This window comes from Botrytis fragariae, assembly GCF_013461495.1.
Source record: "Botrytis fragariae strain BVB16 chromosome Unknown tig00000075, whole genome shotgun sequence".
Lineage (NCBI taxonomy): Eukaryota > Fungi > Ascomycota > Leotiomycetes > Helotiales > Sclerotiniaceae > Botrytis > Botrytis fragariae.
Window position 1 is genome coordinate 1,332,002 of NW_023500995.1, and position 20,564 is coordinate 1,352,565.

At 29.3% G+C, this 20,564-nt stretch overlaps 3 protein-coding genes across 3 annotated transcripts; 1 reads left to right on the plus strand and 2 right to left on the minus strand.

The window, feature by feature from the left end:
* Positions 1–11,188: 11,188 nt before the first annotated feature.
* Positions 11,189–12,717, minus strand: Bfra_005900 (putative 3-carboxymuconate cyclase protein; the record flags this gene model as incomplete). The annotated part of the gene is made up of 3 exons (XM_037336275.1): positions 11,189–11,590; positions 11,678–12,149; positions 12,224–12,717. The coding sequence occupies 3 exons, from the start codon at positions 12,715–12,717 to the stop codon at positions 11,189–11,191; spliced, it is 1,368 nt and encodes a 455-aa protein (XP_037191485.1).
* Positions 12,718–15,042: 2,325 nt separating this feature from the next.
* Bfra_005901 (putative nucleoside-diphosphate-sugar epimerase protein) lies at positions 15,043–16,559 on the plus strand (the record flags this gene model as incomplete). Its single annotated transcript, XM_037336276.1, has 3 exons — positions 15,043–15,122; positions 15,177–15,382; positions 15,715–16,559. The coding sequence occupies exons 1-3, from the start codon at positions 15,103–15,105 to the stop codon at positions 16,557–16,559; spliced, it is 1,071 nt and encodes a 356-aa protein (XP_037191486.1). The 5' UTR covers positions 15,043–15,102.
* A 947-nt stretch (positions 16,560–17,506) lies between these two features.
* On the minus strand, positions 17,507–19,508 carry Bfra_005902 (putative amino acid protein; the record flags this gene model as incomplete). The annotated part of the gene is made up of 4 exons (XM_037336277.1): positions 17,507–18,604; positions 18,675–18,852; positions 18,906–18,974; positions 19,033–19,508. 4 exons carry the CDS (start codon positions 19,506–19,508, stop codon positions 17,507–17,509), a joined length of 1,821 nt encoding a protein of 606 aa, XP_037191487.1.
* Between the last annotated feature and the right edge of the window lie 1,056 nt (positions 19,509–20,564).

The following is a 20,564-nucleotide window of genomic DNA, read 5'->3' on the forward strand; positions in this document are numbered from 1 at the left end:
CCTCTTATAATCAAAGTTCACTTTACATTATCTCGAAAAGTTAATAAGAATATAAAAGAAATTAAAAACTACTTTTAGTTCAAAAAAAATATTAAAAATCAATAGATTGAAAATTAGTAACAAGAATTTCAAATGTCATTATTATATTGATAAAAAGTATATTTCCCTACCCCTTATCAATTTTTATTCAAATAAATAAAAAATTTTCCTAATTAAATTCTAATAAAATTAATTTTTTTTTTCTTTCCTATTTTCCTTATTCTTTATATAATCAATTGCTAATACAATCTAAAATTATTTCAAAGAATTAATAAAGAATAATTAATATTATAAAAACAAATATAAAAATCAAATTGTAATTCTTATTATTTATATAAAATAAATAAAAAAAAAGATAATAGGATATATAGATCTTTAAAATATACACAATATTCGAAAAAATAAAATATGCTCTCATTACTATGCTAGAAAGCCTTTTATAATGTATTAATTCCTTCAAGAAGGGTATATGGATAAAGGGAGAACTATTTCATTTAAATTTTATAAAAAGCTTTTAATAAATTATAAGAAATAAAATATATTTATCCTTATATTATTATTTATACATTCAACTAATTTTATAAATATTAATAAATATCTATCACCAATTATAATCGAATTCTATTAAGATTTTATTTAGAATCTCGAATATAACTTGAATATTATAAAGTCAAATAATAAAATAAAGTAAAATGAGTTTATACATATATTAGTATATTACTTCCTTCACAAGTATCTACAAAGATATATTAATTTAAATCGAAAACTATTTTTATATTTATTTTTAGTATCTATAAATAAATATAATAGAATAATAAAAAAAAAGAAAACTATAAATAATATAATATATAACAATTTAAGTTTTATATAAATTCAAAGATATTATATTAATAAAATTGCTATAAATAAAAGTATAAATTATTTAATTAAAAATAAATCTAATATTGAGATTAGGGATAATAAAATTATAGATCAGAATTAAACTAAATAAAAGCTAGAAATATGATTTTTTTTAATATTCTTTATTTCTTTTTATTAGTTTTTTTTATATAATTTATTTTTTTATTCATTTTTTGTATTTTTAGAATAAATTGATTTTCAAATTAATATTTTTAATAAATATTTTATTATTTTAATATAAAGAAAAAATATAATTCCTCCATTAATTTCTATATATACTATAATATAATAAATTCTAATAAAATTCTTAAAATTATATTGATTTCCTTTAACTCTTTAATTTCTAAATCATTCTCAAATTTTTTTATTAAAAATATTATTAAAAATAAAGATTTATAAAAAGCTTACTTTATTATTGTAATATATAATAAATATATTTTAAAATAATATATAATTAAAACAAAAGATAATTAATTATATAAATAAATAAAAAAATAAAAAAATAATAAAAATATAAGTATTATATATTGAAATAAATATTAAATAATTTAAAAATATTATTTTAATAAAAAATATAGGATTGAAATATAAAAACAAAAAAAATGTTTTACAAATTACTAGTACTAAATTTATTATCAATATTATTTTAACTAAAATTACTTATTTTTATTTTAATATATATATTTTAAAGAATAATCTCAAAACTCTTCTTAAATAGATTTTAATTAATATATTTTATTCTCTAAATTTTGCTTCAATTTATTTTTTATATATAATATTTTTATTAGAATTGATTATATATAAACTAATCAATATACAAAAGAATTTATATTACTATTTGATAATTATTTATTTAAAAATCCATATATTTAGTTTCAAAATAAGGTTATTCTATTACTTATTAAGGATAACTATTAAATAGATTCTATAAACAATTTTAAATATAAGTATTTTATTGAAAATATTAAAAAAATTCAATTTAAGGATTTATTATCAATTATAATAGAATATAAAATACTTATAGATAATATATTCCAAAATATTAATATATTATATAATTTATTGAAAACTAAAAATATTTTTAAGGGGAAAGGGGATATATATTTAATATTTTTTCTTATAAAATAGAATATTATAAATTATATTATATAAAAAATTAATAAAAATATTTATATATATTGATAATCGAATAATCCTAGGATTTCAATCAAATTCGAGCTGGGTAGTTTTAAAAGAATAATATCGAAATCCAAGTTTTTCTTTAAATCTTTAGTTAAAAGGGAGTTTATTAATGATTCCAAAATTAAGCTTGAATTAATAGATAAGTAATTAAAAAAGAGAATTAAAACTGAATTAATATAAAAGATTATATTTAAAGACAATAATACTCAAATAATCAATTATTCCTCTAAGTATATATATAAAGAAACTTAAAACAATAATCAAATATTAAATCCTGTATTAATATTTACATTGATATTATTAGTAAATTATATATTCTAAGTTATATATTAAATAGTAAACTAATCAAATTAAAAAGTATTCTTGATGCTATAATTCTATCTATTAATATTAAATCCTCCCTTTTTGATAAATTAGAGCTTTCTTAATTCTTATTTTAAAGTAATTTAATAAAGATTACTAATATATTACCAATTCTGTATATATTGTAATATATTAGGTTTCGAAATAATTCTTTTAAAAAAAGTAGATTTTATAAAAGATTGATTAATAAAAAAACTAATAAGGAATAATAGTAGTAAATAAAATGAAATCTGGTATATTCATTTTTTAGAATTATAAAGCTATTTTATTATTATTTCTTTTATTTTTCTTTTATACAATAAATACTTTATTTGAATATATAATATTTGAAATATATAATTATAAAATAACAAAAGTGTCATGGCGTTAACTACTTGTTCATTAGTTGTCTTTGTATCTAAGACTTCTACAATTAGTGTATCTTACTTTTTATAAGTAGAGTCCCTTTTTTTCATAATCCTTTTACTCTTATAGTATAATATAAGTCTTTATCTGTACTCTAACAGTTTGTACTATTTATATAGAAGTTATTATAGCTTTATTTCAATTGAATTTTATTGAAGTTTATTTCGATTATATTGATTGTATTTATTACTAATTCACTATATACTTTAACTATTATTATTTAGGAATTCTATAAGATTGTTTTACAATTATAAGAGTATTCGAAAATGGCTGACTCAGTATCTGTATTTAATCTATCCCTATAATTCCATTTCTTGAATTATATTCTCAACTCCACCGAAACTAATATCTTCCTGTTTATAGATTTGTTTAATAATCCGAATACTATATATTTTGTAATTGCTCAAGCTATATTCGAATTGATCAAATTGATTATAAGTTTATTACAAACTTAAGCCGCCGATATATAAACTCAAATTGCTAATACTTAATCCAAAATCATTGAATTAAAAGATACAATTAAAATATTAAAGATTACTATTCACAATAATCTGTAAGCTCTATTTTGTTGAAAATATTTTATTACTCCTAAGAAATTTAGTAATAATAAATAAAATATTATAAAGCATTAAAACCAATATATAGCGTTTTATAGTATAATCAATTATTATTTAACTACAAACTACAAAAACAAATCAGAATTCTAAAAGATTATATTCCTTACCAATTTATTCTTTAATCCTATTTATATAAATAATCAGATATATTTCGATATAATTATTAACAATTCATATAATTCCGATCTCTAATCTCCTAAATAATATATTATAGCAAACATTTAATACAAACTAAACAAATAATACTAAACCCTCAATTTCTTCTATAAGATTATTATAGATTATAATAAATATAAAATAAAGAAAACCCTATTTGATAATTTCATTATTAAGTTCAAATAGCTTATTATTAAATATAAGAAAATCATAAAGCAATAAATCATTAATCTCAAATTTAAGGTTTCTTAAGAACTAATTAATACTTTAATCAATTATTTTAATAAACTTTTTGCTATTAATATTGATATATAGATAATCTAATAACAAAATATTTATAATAATTTGAAGAAAAAAACTTATCTTAATAATCAATAAAAAAATTAAAATATCAATTTTAATTATAATTAATCGAATTTCAATTACAATTAATTGAGATCCTATAACAAAAAGCAAATTATTATTATTATTTTCCTTACACCTGATTTCTTTAATGATTCTATATAATTAAATATTACTTACCAAAATCAACACCCTTAATCTTATTATACTTGAAAGTAATATATTAATCTTAGTTTTTATCTTTATTATAAAAAGCCTAATCATTTCAAAAACAATTACGAAAAGAAATATATTAATAATATAAAGTATAATACTAACACTAATATAAGATATACTTTTCACATTAATTATTTCTCTATAATTAATTAATATCAAAGCTCTAGATCCTATCAAAACATTAATATTGCTAATCCCTTATATCAGAACTTATTTACACCTATTAATCGATCCTTAGTTACTAACGCTTTATACTAAATCTCTTTCCAAATTACCAATTGTTTTCCAATTATATCATTATATTACATTTCTCCAACCCTATCCAGCTCTATTCAAAAGCTTGATTTAAAAGAATATATTAAAGATTCTATTCACTCGAAAAAAAGCGAAGATTTAATTCCTTTATTGAATATATTAAAAGATTAATTTCAGTTTACAATTGCAAATCGAGATTTTTTGTAAGGACTTTATCTTTATAGATTAAAAGATTAATTATATTTAGGAATCCTTTATATCTTAAATCAATAAATAATAAATCTTTTAAAATCTCAATGGAAATCTTTTTAATACTTAATATAATTATTTTACTTATTAGCCTTATTAATAATAAAGCTATAGATTATAATTTTATTAATCGAAAAGTTGTTTTTAAGTTTTGTATATTAATATATTTTCTTTTTTATATTTATTATCTATTTTTGATTAATAAAAAACCCTTTAATATTTTATTTTATTATATTCTATTAGATATATAAATCAATAATTATTAAGAAATAGATCTATTCTATATTATAAACCTCTCAGAAAAGGATTTTATAATTTTTAAACTCCTATAGTTTTAGTATTACAACCCTTTTATTAACTAAATAATAATAATTCTAAAGTTCATTTCTATATATTATTCTAAATATTATTATTTAGTCAATTTTACTACAACTATTATCCCCAATTATACACTAACCTTAATTAATACTACACCTAACCCTAAACTAAACCTATCTATTAGAAAATCTATTTTAAAAAAGTCTATTCTGAATCTATATTAAGTTTTTATAAAGGAAATTATTAATAAAAGTTTCAAAGCTACCTCATTATTGTTTTATAATTAGTTTATACTTCTTGAATCTATTATTTCTAACCTTATATTAATTGATAAGATTACTTATAAAAACTCTAAAATTAATTATTAATTATAACCCAACTCAAATTATTATTATACCTATTAAGGAAATGATAAGATTGAGATTTATACTAAAATAATCCTAAACCAGTTAGTCTTGAAATCAGTTTTAACAAAAATCATTACCAATTTTAAAATCTATATAAAACTATTATAAAATTAAAATGTTTTACTATTATTGAGTATTTCAATAATATCTAAACTCTTAAATAAATTGAATAATATTTTATAAAGTATATAATTAGAAATAAAGAATATAAAATTCCTTATAATTTATAGTTTTATTTAATTCTATAAAAAAGATATATATATTATAAAAGTATTATAAAATAAATTGAATAAAACTTATAAATTATATCAAATGATTATAAAAGATTTTATTTAATTATACTACAATATTATAAATAGTAATATTAATAAATTTATAGAAAAAACTAATTAATCTATATTTATTACAATAAAGATTTAGAATAAATTACTTTTATAGTTTTATAACTTATTTTCTGGCTTCCTATTTTTTTTAGCAAATGAATTCTTACTATAATAATCCTGGGATTACAAAATCGAGATTATATTAGAAAAAGAATTATTTTATAATAAAGACTATTCAATATCTCTAGCTAAGCTTTAAATTGTTTATAAATAGCTCAATAATAATCTAAATAAAGGATTTATTTATAAGTTCTACTTTCGATTAACTATTTTATTTCTTTTAGTTATAAAGCTAAAAAGAGATATTCGAATTTGCTAAAACTATTGTAAACTAAATAATATTATTATTAAGAATTGTTATCTATTACTATTAATTAAAGAAACCTTTAACATTTTATATTATACTAAAATTTATATTAAGTTGAATATTATTATTACATTCAATAAATTATAAATTATAGAAAATTATAAATAGAAAACTACTTTTATAATTCGTTTTAGTTTGTTCAAATCTCTAGTAATGCTTTTTAGTCTTTGTAATACTCTTATCTCATTTCAGAACTATATTAATTATATTCTTTTCGATCTTTTAAATAAAAACTATATAGTATATTTAGATGATATCTTGATTTATTTTAAGAATATTATAAATTATTGAAAGTAAATCTATGAAGTTATTTAGAGGCTTATCAATACTAGATTGTAAATCGATATTAATAAATACAAATTCAAAACAAAGAGAATAAAGTATTTTAGTTTAATTATTACTTTTAGTAATATAGAAATAAATCCTAATAAGATTAAGACTATCCTTAAATAAAAGTTATTAATTAAATTGAAAGATCTTTAATACTTCCTAAGGTTTATCAACTTTTATTAATATTTTATTTAAAACTTTTCAAAAATCATAAAACCTTTGAATTGTTTATTGAAAAAAGAGAATATATGGAATTAGATTATTAATCAAAAAAATACCTTCAAAATATTAAAATATATCTTTGCCTTTACTTTAGTTTTTACAATATTTAATTACTATTATTATATAATTATCAAAATAAATACTTTAAATTAGATTACAGGTGATATATTCTTACAGTATAATAATAAGAGCTATTTATATTCAATAGTCTATTTCTCTTCGAAATATAATATTGTCAAATATAATTATAAGATTTATAATAAGAAATTACTAGCTATTATCAAATCATTAGAAAAATAGAAACCTAAATTATATAGTACTCAAAAACTATTCGAGATTATTATTAATTACAAAAACCTAGAATACTTTATATCAATAAAAATACTGAATCAAAGATAAGTAAGATAAACTGAATTCCTATCTGGTTTTAATTTTCGTATTATATATCGATCCAATTATAAAACAATTCGCCTTAATATATTGAATTGAAAAGCAAAAGATTATCTGATTTATATTAATCCTAATAACAATCAAATCAAAAACCACTTATAAACAATTCTTTCAAAAAAAGTATTCAATATTATTATATTTACGGATCTTATTCAATAAATAAATAATAATATCAATCTAACTATAGCCTCTATAAATATAATCATTCCTGATATTAAAAAGCTGATTAATAATCTTATTAACAAAATATACAAATTATCCGATTTAATTATTATTATATATAAAATACTTCAAAACCCAATTACTCGTTATTAATTATTATTAATCCAAAAAAACTTCTGAATTGCTTTTCAAAACTATAGATTAATTAATAATAAAATCTTTTATTATAATTGTTTTTTTATTCCTTTTTTTATTAAGCTTTATATACAAATAATTTACTGAATATATTTAATTAAATCTATAGGATATTCTAATTGAGTTAAGATTATCAATTTTATTTTTTATATATATTAGTAGTCTAATATATTGAGGGAAATTGAAACCTTTATATAAATCTATTAACTCTATTTCTAAATCAAAACCTTTCATCTTATAATATTCGGATTCCTTGAACCTCTATTAATATTATTTCGCTTCTAATTTGATATCTTTATTGATTATATTATACTATTATCAATTAGCAAATACTATAGAAAAAAGTATCAGTATATTATTACAATTATTTATTGTTTAACAAAAATATATTATTTTATATTAGTTATAGAATTATTTATAAAGAAGTTTATTAATTAATTTATTGAAAAGATTTATTATTTATATAAAATGTCTAACAATATTATATCTAATAAAAGCTTATAATTCGTTTTAGAATTCTAGAAATATTTATCTAAATGTTTATCAATTATTTTGAAATAATTTTCTTTATTTTACTTTGAGTTCAATAATTAAATAAAAAGAATCAATATTATAGTAGAATAATATCTTTGAGTCTTTATAAACTTTTATTAGAATAATTAATATAATTAGCTTTCGCTTGTAGAATTCATATTCAATAATATTATTTCAAAGATTATTAATATATTTCTATTCTTTATTAATTATGGATTTTATCTATATTTTAGTATCAAACCTTTTTCGCTTGTATCTCCAAACTTATTATATCAAAGAAAATATGAATTCCTAAAAACTAACGAAATTGTAAATCAATTCGATTTAATCTTAACGAAGTTGAAAACCCTTACTACTTAATCTATTTAAAGGTATAAAGACTATATTAATAAAACTTATATTAATACTTCTCTATATAAAGAGGGCAATAAAGTATAAATTAATACTCAGAATATGAAAATTAATTAATTTATAAAGAAAGATAATAACAAATAGAACAATTTCTATAAAATTCTAAAAGTTTATAAACAAGCCTATCTCCTTTAGCTTTTATCTAACTTCAAGATTTTTTTAGTATTCTATAATTCTTTATTACAATTGCTCTATTATTTATTAGAATTAATTAATTAAAATATAATCAATAAAGCTAAATCTTAATAAAACTAGAACTGAGTTTTTGAATACAATAACAAAATAAATAAAGAAATTGAATGATAAGAATTCAATAAACTTCTCGATTGTTATAATAAAAACGGATTCTATTATTTAATCAAATAGAAATATTACTTAGTCTTTTAGTAATTCACTAAAAATCTTTATAACTAAAAAAATATAATTATTGCTTTTCATTTAACGAATCTAATCAAATCTAATCTGTTTGTTTGAATAGAATTCAAGAAATCAATTACTAATCTTTTATTAATTATATCAAATACAAATATTATTCTCTCAAAACAAGGCTAAAGCAAATCAAAAAAGCTTTAATATTTAATTACTATAATCCCTAGGAAAGTTTATTTTAATCTAATAGTAGAAATAAAAGTATTTTGATATTATTTTGTTTTTTAGTTTAAATAATTATTATAATCAGAAACCGATCACCTTAAATAGAAAATACTATTACAGTATTAACTATCTATTCATTAGTTGTCTTTATACCTAAGACTTCTATAATTAGTATACCTTACTTCTTATAAATAGAGTCCCTTCCTTCCATAGTCCTTTTACTCTTATAATACAATATAAGTCTTTACCCGTACCCTGACAAAAAGGATTCTGAATTATAATATATATTAATTAAATTTTTTGTTTTTATTAATTATGTTATATTATATTACATTCAAAAAAGAAAAAAAAAAATAAATCATTTCTTATACCTGATATAGAAAATGAATAGGCTTATTAATATTAAATCTATTTGAATTATTAATATTATTATAAAATATATAAAAATCGAGATATTAATAATAAGCTCTTTTTTCAAATCCAATTCTATTATTTCAGATCAATCTTAATTGCTTATCTTTTATAGTTATCAATAGATTAACATAATATAAAACAAATTATATATCTTTTAAATTATATTTTAATTATTACTTTAAATATCTTTAATTGAATCACAAATTTATTAGAATCTATATCTCATATAGTGTATATTTCATATCTATCCTATCTTTTGTAATTAATATAAGTGTTTTTAAACTACTCTTCTAGCTTTATACATACTACAAAAATACTATTCCCTTTTTTGTACTTTTAATAAAATCGATATTTCATTATATCACTAAAAGGAATAAGATATTAGATTATAAAAATTATTATTATATTATTGAATTTATATCAAAATTAAATAATTAAAACTTCAATAATACAGATATTATATAGGGATTTATTTAGAGTATTATTGTGTCAAAACTTTGTTTTATATAAAATCTTTTTTTTGAGAAAAGTAAGATAATCTACATGTATAAAATAATATTTTAATTATTAAAAAATTAATAAATATTAATTAAAGAATATATAAAGGGTTATATAAAATAAACAGAATAGTTTATAATTCGATTTTTATTAATCAAAAGAGATTCAAATTGAATTAAACCTAATAAATCCTCTAAAGCATAAGAGGAATATAAAGAAAAACTAATTTGAAAGATAATTAAAATAGAATTATAAAAGTTATTATAATTAACTATAACAAAAACAGATATCATTTTAATATTGCTTATACAATTAAATACTTACATTTTTGAATAAATTTGAATAATCTAAATTGAGATATTTATAGATTCAATTGTTTATTTACATTTTATATATTTATTTATTTTAAGATTATATACATTAAAATGATTACATAAACTTAATAGGTATAGAAAAAGAAAAAACTATTTTTATAATATAAGCTGATATATAATAATATTACTATTATTATTATTTTATTTAAAAAATAAAGATATATTATAAATAGTTTTTATAATAATATGTGATAAGATTGTACTCTGCATGGTACAAATTATTTTTCTAAGATTTGTATGGATATACCATACAAATTTTAGATTTTTTTTTTGTATTAAGTAGAATTCTATTTTTGGTATATTAGCAAAATGGTTGTTATCGGCCTCGGTAAGTAGAGATGTAGGAAGTAAAGTAAAGTAAAGTAAAGTAAAACAAGATATCAAGTCAAGCTAGTTATACAATTAGTTAGTTATTATACTCAAAATAACTAATAAATAATACAACGATTTATTTAATTATTCATCTATTCTAATCTAATTTGAATGTAGGTAGGTATGTATGTATCTAGGTAAACTCATAGCTCGAAAACTGAATGTATGTATGTACATGGATGAATGGGTATCTCTCCTCGTTTATTCGTTGATGTTTCGTCGCTGGTATGATGCAATGTGATGTGATGTGATGTGATATGAAACGATATCATCGATAAAAGAATAAAGGTCCTCTGTTCTCTCTTCATCCCCTCACTAGGAGTAGTATTGATGAATATTCAAAAACCAGTATGAACATCATCTAACTCCCATTTCCCTCCTTAACCCCTCCCCACCCATCTCCACCCAACCATCTAGTACTCCAAACTCAAACCTAAAAAATCTCCTCCACCTCATCCCAAATCACACTCGTGATCTGGCCATTCAACCCTGCCACCCCCTCAAAAACACCCACTTGCACATCCGCCACAAAATCCCCAAATAATCCCGTCTTCGCATCACGCTTTACAATCCCTACTCTAGCGCTCTGTTGCAACGCGACCGCTACAAGCGTCCCAGCTTTATTCATCGACATTTGACGCGGGTAGATGCCGCCCGAGGGAAAGAGTTGCGAGAAAGAGAGACTGCCATAAGTACCATTGGAGGCGGTGTTGATACTCCACGTTTGGAGGGTGTCGGAGGGGAGAGCGGTGGAGTTGAGTGGGTGCGTGGGAGGTTGGGGGAGTGAGAGAATGGTGGCGTTGCGGGAGGAGGTGAGGATGTGTTTTCCGTCGGGCTGGGGATGTTAGTGTGTGCTCTGGATTTTACATGGTGTTTTTATCGCTTTGTGAACAAAAGCTGATAAAAGCTTCAAGAAACTTACAGTCAAAAGACATTCCGCGGCTGCCGCGCCCTCAGGTGTCTTCTCATCACCATAAATACCATGACTATCAATATTGGTAAAAGTCAATCCCTCAGACCCCTCTCCATAAGTCACCTTAAAACTCGACACCGTGTTCGCCAATTCCGAAACCAGATAGAAGTAAGTATCACCACAATCCGTCACGTGAAAGACGCCATGACGGGGACCACTCGCTGGAGGAGCCGTGTAGGGGGTGAGTTCTGTTAGGAGAGCGGTCGCGGGATCGATGGAGAAGACGCGGACGAGATCGGCGCCGAGATCTGGGACGACGATGTACTTCTCGGTTGGGTCCAGGAGGGCTTCGTGAGGATGCGGGGTTAGCTGTCTCTTGAGGGGATCGGGTCCCGGGCCGGGCATGGTGAAGGTGATGGTTTGGAGGGGGGAGAGAGTTCCATCTGCTTGGATGTTGTGGGTGGTGAGAGAGGCACCATTGCTGTTGTCTGTTAGTATGATGTATTGATCTCTTTCGTAGAAAGATCTGAATAAAGATAAAAGTATAAAACCTACTAATGAGCAGCCGCCATGGTTCTTCCTTCATTGAAAAGAACCGAACTGACCGGACCACTGATGGTCAAACCATTTCCCAATAAGCTCAAGGTACCATTATCAGCAATGGTGAAGCTTGAGATACTTCCATTACTGACAGTTAAACCTTCGTTTAAACAATACAAGATACCATTTTTAGGATCTTTATGCAACCACGAAGGATTATCTCTTGTGACATTGTTGACGGATAACGTATTGAGCGAGTATGAACCATTTAACGTTTTGGATAATTGTAATGTGCTGATGGTACCAATGTATGAGGAAACGAATAGATTTGCGGTAATGGTACCATTCACAAAGACGTCTCTCGGATTGAAACGCATGATGAAATAGGTGTATGTTTGTTTCACGCAGTGTGTACTGAAGAAGAAGATGGAGGAAATGGAGGAAATGGAGGAAATGGAAGAAGAAAGAAAAGAAATTTGTTGCAGGAGAAGATTGAGTAATACCCCCATCTTGAGGGAAAGATTTATGAATGTGTACCTTATGTATGTGCATGTTTAATAGATGAAGGGCGGGGAATCAGTCACTTGGCAATGAGGATCTCAGAATTGGTGAATGGTTACTTGCGTGTGAGTGTGAGTGTGAGTGTGAGTGTGGCTATTTGGGTTGATTGTTGGTTATGTTACGGAATATGTTTACCTAAAAATGATAAAAATGTTGGTCAAAAGATGGAAATATGCTTAAGAATTTAAGCTTATATTTATGAATCCTTGTGTGATGGTGATTTATTACCGAATCGAGACTCATTTACCTGTGAAGGATGGGATGATGAAGATTGTGTTGTAAAAGGATAATCATCCGGGGGGCGGGGAGGAGGGAGGGGAGGTTGAAACATGAAACATGGTAGGGAAGATGGATGGATGAACAGGAGGATAATTAGCTGCCAGGTGGTTATGAGTGAGGTCAAGTTGACTAGGTAGGTCGGTAGAGACCCACGCAATGAATGTTCCGCAGTCATACTCTTCTGTTACATCTTGTGATAGATGGCGGTAGTGGTTGATTGATAGGTGGGTGGAGTTGGTTGGTCCTCATGGCAGATTAGCAGGAGTGTCCGTTTGTCTTGAAGAAGTTGTGTTGATTGGAGGTGGATTGCCTCTAATAAAGTTTCATCGTGCGAGCGAGTCGGACCGTGAAAGTGACCGAAGAGGGAAGATCGTTTGGTCTCATTTGCCCGAGTATGAAGTTGGTTACTAGAACGATTGGTAATTGAGTAGAGTCAGTATCAAGCATTCGAGTGGTATCGAATCAATTTCCATATCGGCATCAATTCTGAAGCAATTCCAAAGTTGTTCACCAACCAACAGTACTAGGTATATATACACCAAGATGAGATGCTTCAATCCCTTTTCCATCTCCCTCTCTTTCTCCACAGCCAGACCTTATCGCATTGATTGTTACCTAGTAGTTGGAAGAAATCCAAGCTTCGCCACCTCCCAACTTCCCCCCGCCCATTTGCCAAGGAGGGAGGGAGGGAAGGAAGGAAGGAAGTGAGAAGTTTGGTGAGCTTCTTATTTCGGTGGTGGTCAGTCAGTGAAACAACCTTCGAGAGTACGCCATTAATCACAGCTATTGAATCATCTACCGCTTTGGTTGACTGAAGAGCTAGCTATCTTGAAATCCCCTCTACCGACCTAGATTACCATAGTAGTATATTTACCCAAGTACCATATCAAATAGTCCTCAACATCCATTTCGATTCTCAACACCGAATTCTGATACTTCAAGCTGTTGACTCTTCATATTCTTCATCCTCCTCACTCCCGAGCCAAACATTAAGGTTAATTACACTACACTGGGCAACTGGGGCAATTAGAATGTTGTGGATTCGAGTAAGGATTACATTGACCTTTTATCTTGACCTTTTATATTGACTTTTTATATTGTCCCTTTATCTTGAACTTTATCTTGACCTTTTATCTTGACCTTTTATCTTGACCTCACTCTCCAGTCGCCTTGTTTGAATGAAAATCACTTGTACCATTGACGGACTGTCTTTCCTCATCCGAAATTCCGAAGAGCAGTGAATATAGCCGGTCGAGCTGGTCCATGTACCATACATACCAAGAAGATGCTGACAGGTACCCGCATGAAGATCGAAGAGATAGATCCCCGGTAGGGGGAAGTACAAATAGACCTGGCTACCTAGGTACTTGAGGTATCTATCAAAACAGGACCTTTACTTGTCTCCAGGATCTCAAGTTGAAATCCTGCAATATCATTCTTGGTAATCTACGAGCGTAGGATTACATCAGCATAGCAAATCAATACAAGTTAGTAAATAAAGCAGACAGAGTATACCTAGATAGGTATGTATATATATATATATATATATATCTAAATATATCAAATGGCCAAATCCATAAAAACAGTATTCTTTCTTTAAATAAGATCAGTGAAAACATTCATTCGCAAGTAACAATGAATAAAGAGAGATTCCGGAGAGGAGGTCAAATCCTCTCTTACACATAAAGCTAGTAGGAGTCCTATCAAATTCACATAACACGCACTCACACTTCACACCTGGGTAATGAAAGACGATGGATAAATTCTTAAGAGAAAACAAAACATCGAAAACATCGAAAACATGGGCAATTTCAATATTTACCCCTCTATTGCTTGCTTATAAATAACTTACATGCGAAAAGTATCTTACGTCATGACGACCCCATAATATTTTCAATGACGGGATCGAAGAGCTCACTATTTATATATACCCATCTCCTTTCAAGATATCTCTATTCTGTTGGATTTCTTATATTTACATCAATTAAGCAAACCAAAACTTGTATTTACAATTCGATAAAATAACACCGCGTAAAATCTACAAGACACAAACAATGGCGCCCAAAATATTCATGTAAGTTACCCATCCCACCACCACCAAAACTCCCTCAAACTCACTCCCCAAAAGCACAGGAACCACAGGGTACACCGGAGGCGATGCCCTCTACACACTCTACAACGCCCACCCAGACTGGGAATTCACAGCTCTCGTCCGCAACTCTGATCGAGGGGCGCCCGTCGCCGCCGCCTTCCCAAAAGTCCATTTAGTATATGGTACTTTGGAAGATGCGTCGATTATTGAAGAAGAAGCTGCCAAGGCCGATGTTGTGTTACGTATGTTCCCCTTCTTTTATTCTTTTCTCCCCTTCTATTCTATCATATCATATGCAATAGAATCAAATCCTCATTCTATCCTATCCTATTCTATTTTACATCATATGAATAAAACCAAATCCCCATCCTATCCTATCCTATCCTATCCTATCCTATCCTATCCTATCCCATCCCATCCTATTCCATTTTATATCATATAAAATAGAACCAAACCTCCATTCTATTCATCCTATTCCATTTTATATTATATCATATAAAATAGAACCAACCCCCCATCCCATCTACAGAAACCAGAACCCCAAAACCCCCCTAACAAACCCCCACACAAACAGACACAGCCGACTCCTCCGACCACGAAATAGCCGCAAAAGCCATCGCCACCGGACTCGCTCGCGGCCACACCCCCTCCAACCCAGGCTACTGGCTGCACCTCTCCGGCACCGGCATCCTCTGCTGGAAAGACATGGAAACGCAAACCTACGGCGAGGCCCCCTCGCAACCCCCCTACGACGATCTCACCGGCGTCTCTCAACTGACCTCCCTCCCCGACTCGGCCTTCCACCGAGACATCGACAAGCTGGTCCTCTCGGCCGGCTCCCCCTCCCTCAAAACCGCCATCGTCTGTCCCCCCACCATCTACGGCCCCGGCCGCGGCCCCGGCAACCAACGCAGCAGACAAGTCTACAACCTCGTCCGCATCACCCTGCAAAAAGGCCAAGCCCCCCAACTCGGAAAAGGTCGCACCGAGTGGGATAACGTACACGTCCACGATCTGAGCACTCTCTTCCTCCTGCTCGCCGAGCGCGCAGTCTCAAACTCCCAATCTTCCGAGGACGTAGAAATCTGGAACGAGAAAGGGTATTTCCTCGCCGAAAACGGTCACCATGTCTGGGGCGAAGTTTCCCAACAAGTCGGCGCCGACGCATTCGCCAAAGGACTTATCAACACGAAAGAGGTAGCCGCGATGGATGTGGATGAAGCAAAGGAGTTAGCGGGATTTGAAGCGATTTCCTGGGGGTTGAATTCGAAGGGGTTCGCGCAGAGAGCGAGGAAGTATCTGGGGTGGAACCCGACCGGGAGGAGTTTGAAAGAGGAGATTCCGTACATTGTGGATGAGGAGGCCAGGAGAGAGGGTTTGGTGAAGGGACATAAGGAGAAGGCGGCTGGGGAGGCGTGAGGGCTCATTGGGAGTAGTAGTAGATAGATGAATAAATAAATAAACAAACAACCAACCAAATGAAAATAAAAATCTCTTTCACAAACCCTCTACCGGTCAATTCACACTAGAGAGAGATCCTTCACCATTTTTTCATCAAGATTCAACAAGATAATTCCATATTTTCTCCTCCCAAAAGAGAGAGGACGTATGATTCAGAGAATTCCCCATGTTCCCAGATCTATCACGCGTATCATAGAAATCCCAACCCATCAAGTGGAGCTAGGCTACAATTTCGAATGCTAGGTATTTTTATTACTACTACTGCTACTACTACTATTATATTACTACTACTATATTACTAATATCACTATTGTTTATCATACTACTATATATCTATATCTAGTAAATAAAATCTATAACTAGTTGTTACTCACAATTTCAAATACTCGTAAACTCCACATTCTTTCTGCATATTGCCAGTATATCCATAATTTTATAATCATTTGTACTGGTTGCATTGACGTATTTAATCTTAAAAGTTTCAAGGATATCTATTATACAAGTTAAACATGTTCTTGTACATCAAAATACATTTATTTGTATAGCTAAGATATCTTGACATAAGTGTAATGATATCAACCTCCCCATTTTTTCCCTTTAGTATCGTATATTTAAGCAAATAAAGTACCTGTGAATATATAGATATTCCTTTGAAATTTCTTCCACTCTTCGCTAGCAATATGTAACATATTTCTCACACATAATTAGTAATTCGCCTCACCCGTAATACTACAAACAGCAAACCAAAACTACCCCAAAATACGTCTCTTAGTTAGCTAGGTGAACTTTCGATTTCCTCGCATCCATTGAACCACTTCATATGTTGTATGATTCCCCAGCATAACCTGGCATTCGAATTCGTCAGTCTTGTAAAAGCAAACAAATTTCTCTCTGCCTGGACTGCCTTATCCAGCATTTACTGGGCTCCTGCACGTAAAAGCCGTGATTTTAGGCTCCTTAAAGGCCGCAATCAATGCTTCAATAGCACTATACGCGCCCAAAGCAGCCGTCAACAATGCACCACAGAAGTAAATGATGTTCCAGGTGTTCAAAATAAATCTCTTTTTGAAACCTCGCAGGATTCTTTTAAACCCAGTGTCCGTGAGTGTGACTTGACCGGTGGTGGGATTGAAACCTTCCGTATCAAGAATAGCATCAACTCGGATGCAGTAGCCCACGTAGAGGATAGGCGGAAATGTGTAAGTGAATTGTAGAATACAGAGGGCTGCGACAAGGGACGAGAGACCAAAGAAATTTGGTATGGCAGCAGAAACGATATAAGCGATTGACCAATAAACTGGAACAATGCTCATCCAAATCAATTTTCCTCTATGTGAGTTGAGAGGTGGTGCACCAAAGAAATCCATTAATATGTTATTGTATAGGACTTTGATACCGATATTACCGTATAGGCCCGCTGCGATAAGAGCTGACATGAACGCAATAATGTTGTTGACAGTTTGCCATGCATAGGGGGATACACCTTGAAAGGAAGGATTGACAGCATATTGACCCTGGTAGCCATAGATGAAGCATCCGTAGATCATGTACAGAATATAGATGAATGCTTGAGCACAAATCATACCCTTCCAAAAGTCACGGGGCTTGCGCATCTCCGACATGAATTCTGTGAATAACATAGCTCCTCCATATGCATAAACGGCTTGCATGAGTCCATTCACGGCACCAGTGAAACCAGCTGTTGAAGGAGGGAGATTGCCAAATGTTGTGACGGGTGGAAATTTACCAGCATCATCCGGGATGACGAGTGCACCACCAAGTGCAGTTCCAGCAGCAGCATCCACAGCTAAGTAATTTGGCGCACTATGTGAAATGACAATCATCGAACACAAAATGATGAAAACGTTCATCCAGATGGCGGCATTGGCTAACCAGCCAAACTTTTGTAAAGTGCGAACTTGACCAAGGAAAAAACCAGCAAGCGCGAATGCCAGACAGCAGATTGCGTAGCATAGTTTGAATTTTGAGACTTGAGAAAGTGCCTATGATTATGTTAGAATGATGAAAGACTTAAAAAATAGTAGAAAGTCCATCAAGTAGAGATATGCTCACCTGCCCACTGCCAACAACAATCACACCGACATTGAAGAGGAGTTGGATAGATTGAAGAATATTGACTGTGTGTCGAACAGGTGCTCCATAAACTCGGAAAGCTATATCTCCATACGTTCTCAATGGATACTGATGGGAATCGAGCCCGAGGAACATGTAGTATAAAAGGAACCCACCACTAGTAGTTGTTAGCGTGTGGTTCAAGTACAGATATCAAAAATATCTTACTACACTGCCAATCCTCCAAATACAGTATAGAGTGCGATACCAGGTCCCCAGCCTAGAGTACCTAAGGCAAAACTAGCAAGTAAAGTATTAGCTGATTTTGCATCAAAAGAGCAGCCATTCAATCACTTACGGAACACCAAAAGGGCCCAAGATATCTGTGGTAATCAGATAAAAAACTGAAGACCAAGTAGCCGTTCTCAAAGCCCTACTGGCATTTGTCCACTCATCATTTGCAATCGTCGAACGATCACCATGGGACATATCATGTACATTTCTCTCAATATCTATCTTTGCAGCTCCATTCTTAGCATTTCCCTCATTCGACTTCTCCGCCACAGGTACGGAATTGACCGGAGTTTGACCCTTTAAATTCTTGGGTGGAACAATAAGAGAAAACAAAGTGGTGTCGCTAATATCATCATTAGTACTGGCATCCTCTTCTGTGCGTGCGATACCGGCATAATAATGATATTCCTCAAAAGTGACTGAAGAATCGTGGAATTTCTTATGTTGGGGCTGAACATATGCAGACGCCATTGCATTAAGATTATCGGCGTCGACCTGAGGATCACCAGCAGAATCTGCCAGTACAGCGGGTGTAGCCATTTTTATGTATGCGTCTTGGTAATTTGTTATGGTACACTGGAAATGCGGATCTCGTCAAATGAAATGAATGATCGCTATAGAAACTTTGTATGGTATTGCGAATGGAAAGTGACAATGAAGGGGAAGGAAGATTTTGGCAGGAAATTATCAAGATGGTGTGACAGAGGGTGTACGATTCACAATGTGTATCAAGAACATGAATTACAACTGAAGAATTGGAAAAAATTGAGTACTTGTGGAAAGAAAAAGTGTTGTCGACGAGAGGGTTTCGTAGTTGTAGGGGGGAAAAAAGAATTAATCTCGCATAGAAGGACCCTCGATTTTAGTGAAGGAGTACGAAACTAAACTTTTAGCTTCCATCGTACCTACCTGTTATTCAAATTCAATGTATCCATCAAATCGAGGTGATCCTATTCGGTGCGAGAAGTTATATCAGAATGATAGGTGCGACCAAGTTCCTTCCTCTGTTGTGTAGTAGTAACAACATTATTCCGTGTACAACACGGGCTTCCTTTGTGAAAGGATACCTCGCTAAATCAAATCTGATGGAAGGGATGCAATCTTGCATTAGATTGTTGAAAAAACAATCAAGGAACTGCTTGTGAAGGAGACTTTAGAAGAGACTGGCACATCTTCTTCAAGTCAGTTACTGATGATTATACTCCAGACACCATAATGAGCTTTTACACAAATTTCTCAACCATAACATACCCAATCCACTTCATCGTACAATTCGAGCTGCATGGAAATGGTACAACTTATACCAGCATTGCCATCTCCAGTAAGTAACTTATAATTCATAGATTGCAGCCACAGAAAGCAGTCCCTAGTATCAACATACATTTCAGACACAAGGAAAAACCTAGTATGCATAGCAAATGACTTTACATTACACTAGATGACATATAGAGACCCGTTTGGCGCTTCTTTCTGCTTGAACCCATGAATGTGCCAACTTCAGTTCATCAATGTCGTCCCTAAGTAATTCAACAGCTTCAGGTTAAGCCCACCGTAGGAAATCAAAGAATCACTCCATTAACACAACTAATAACATCT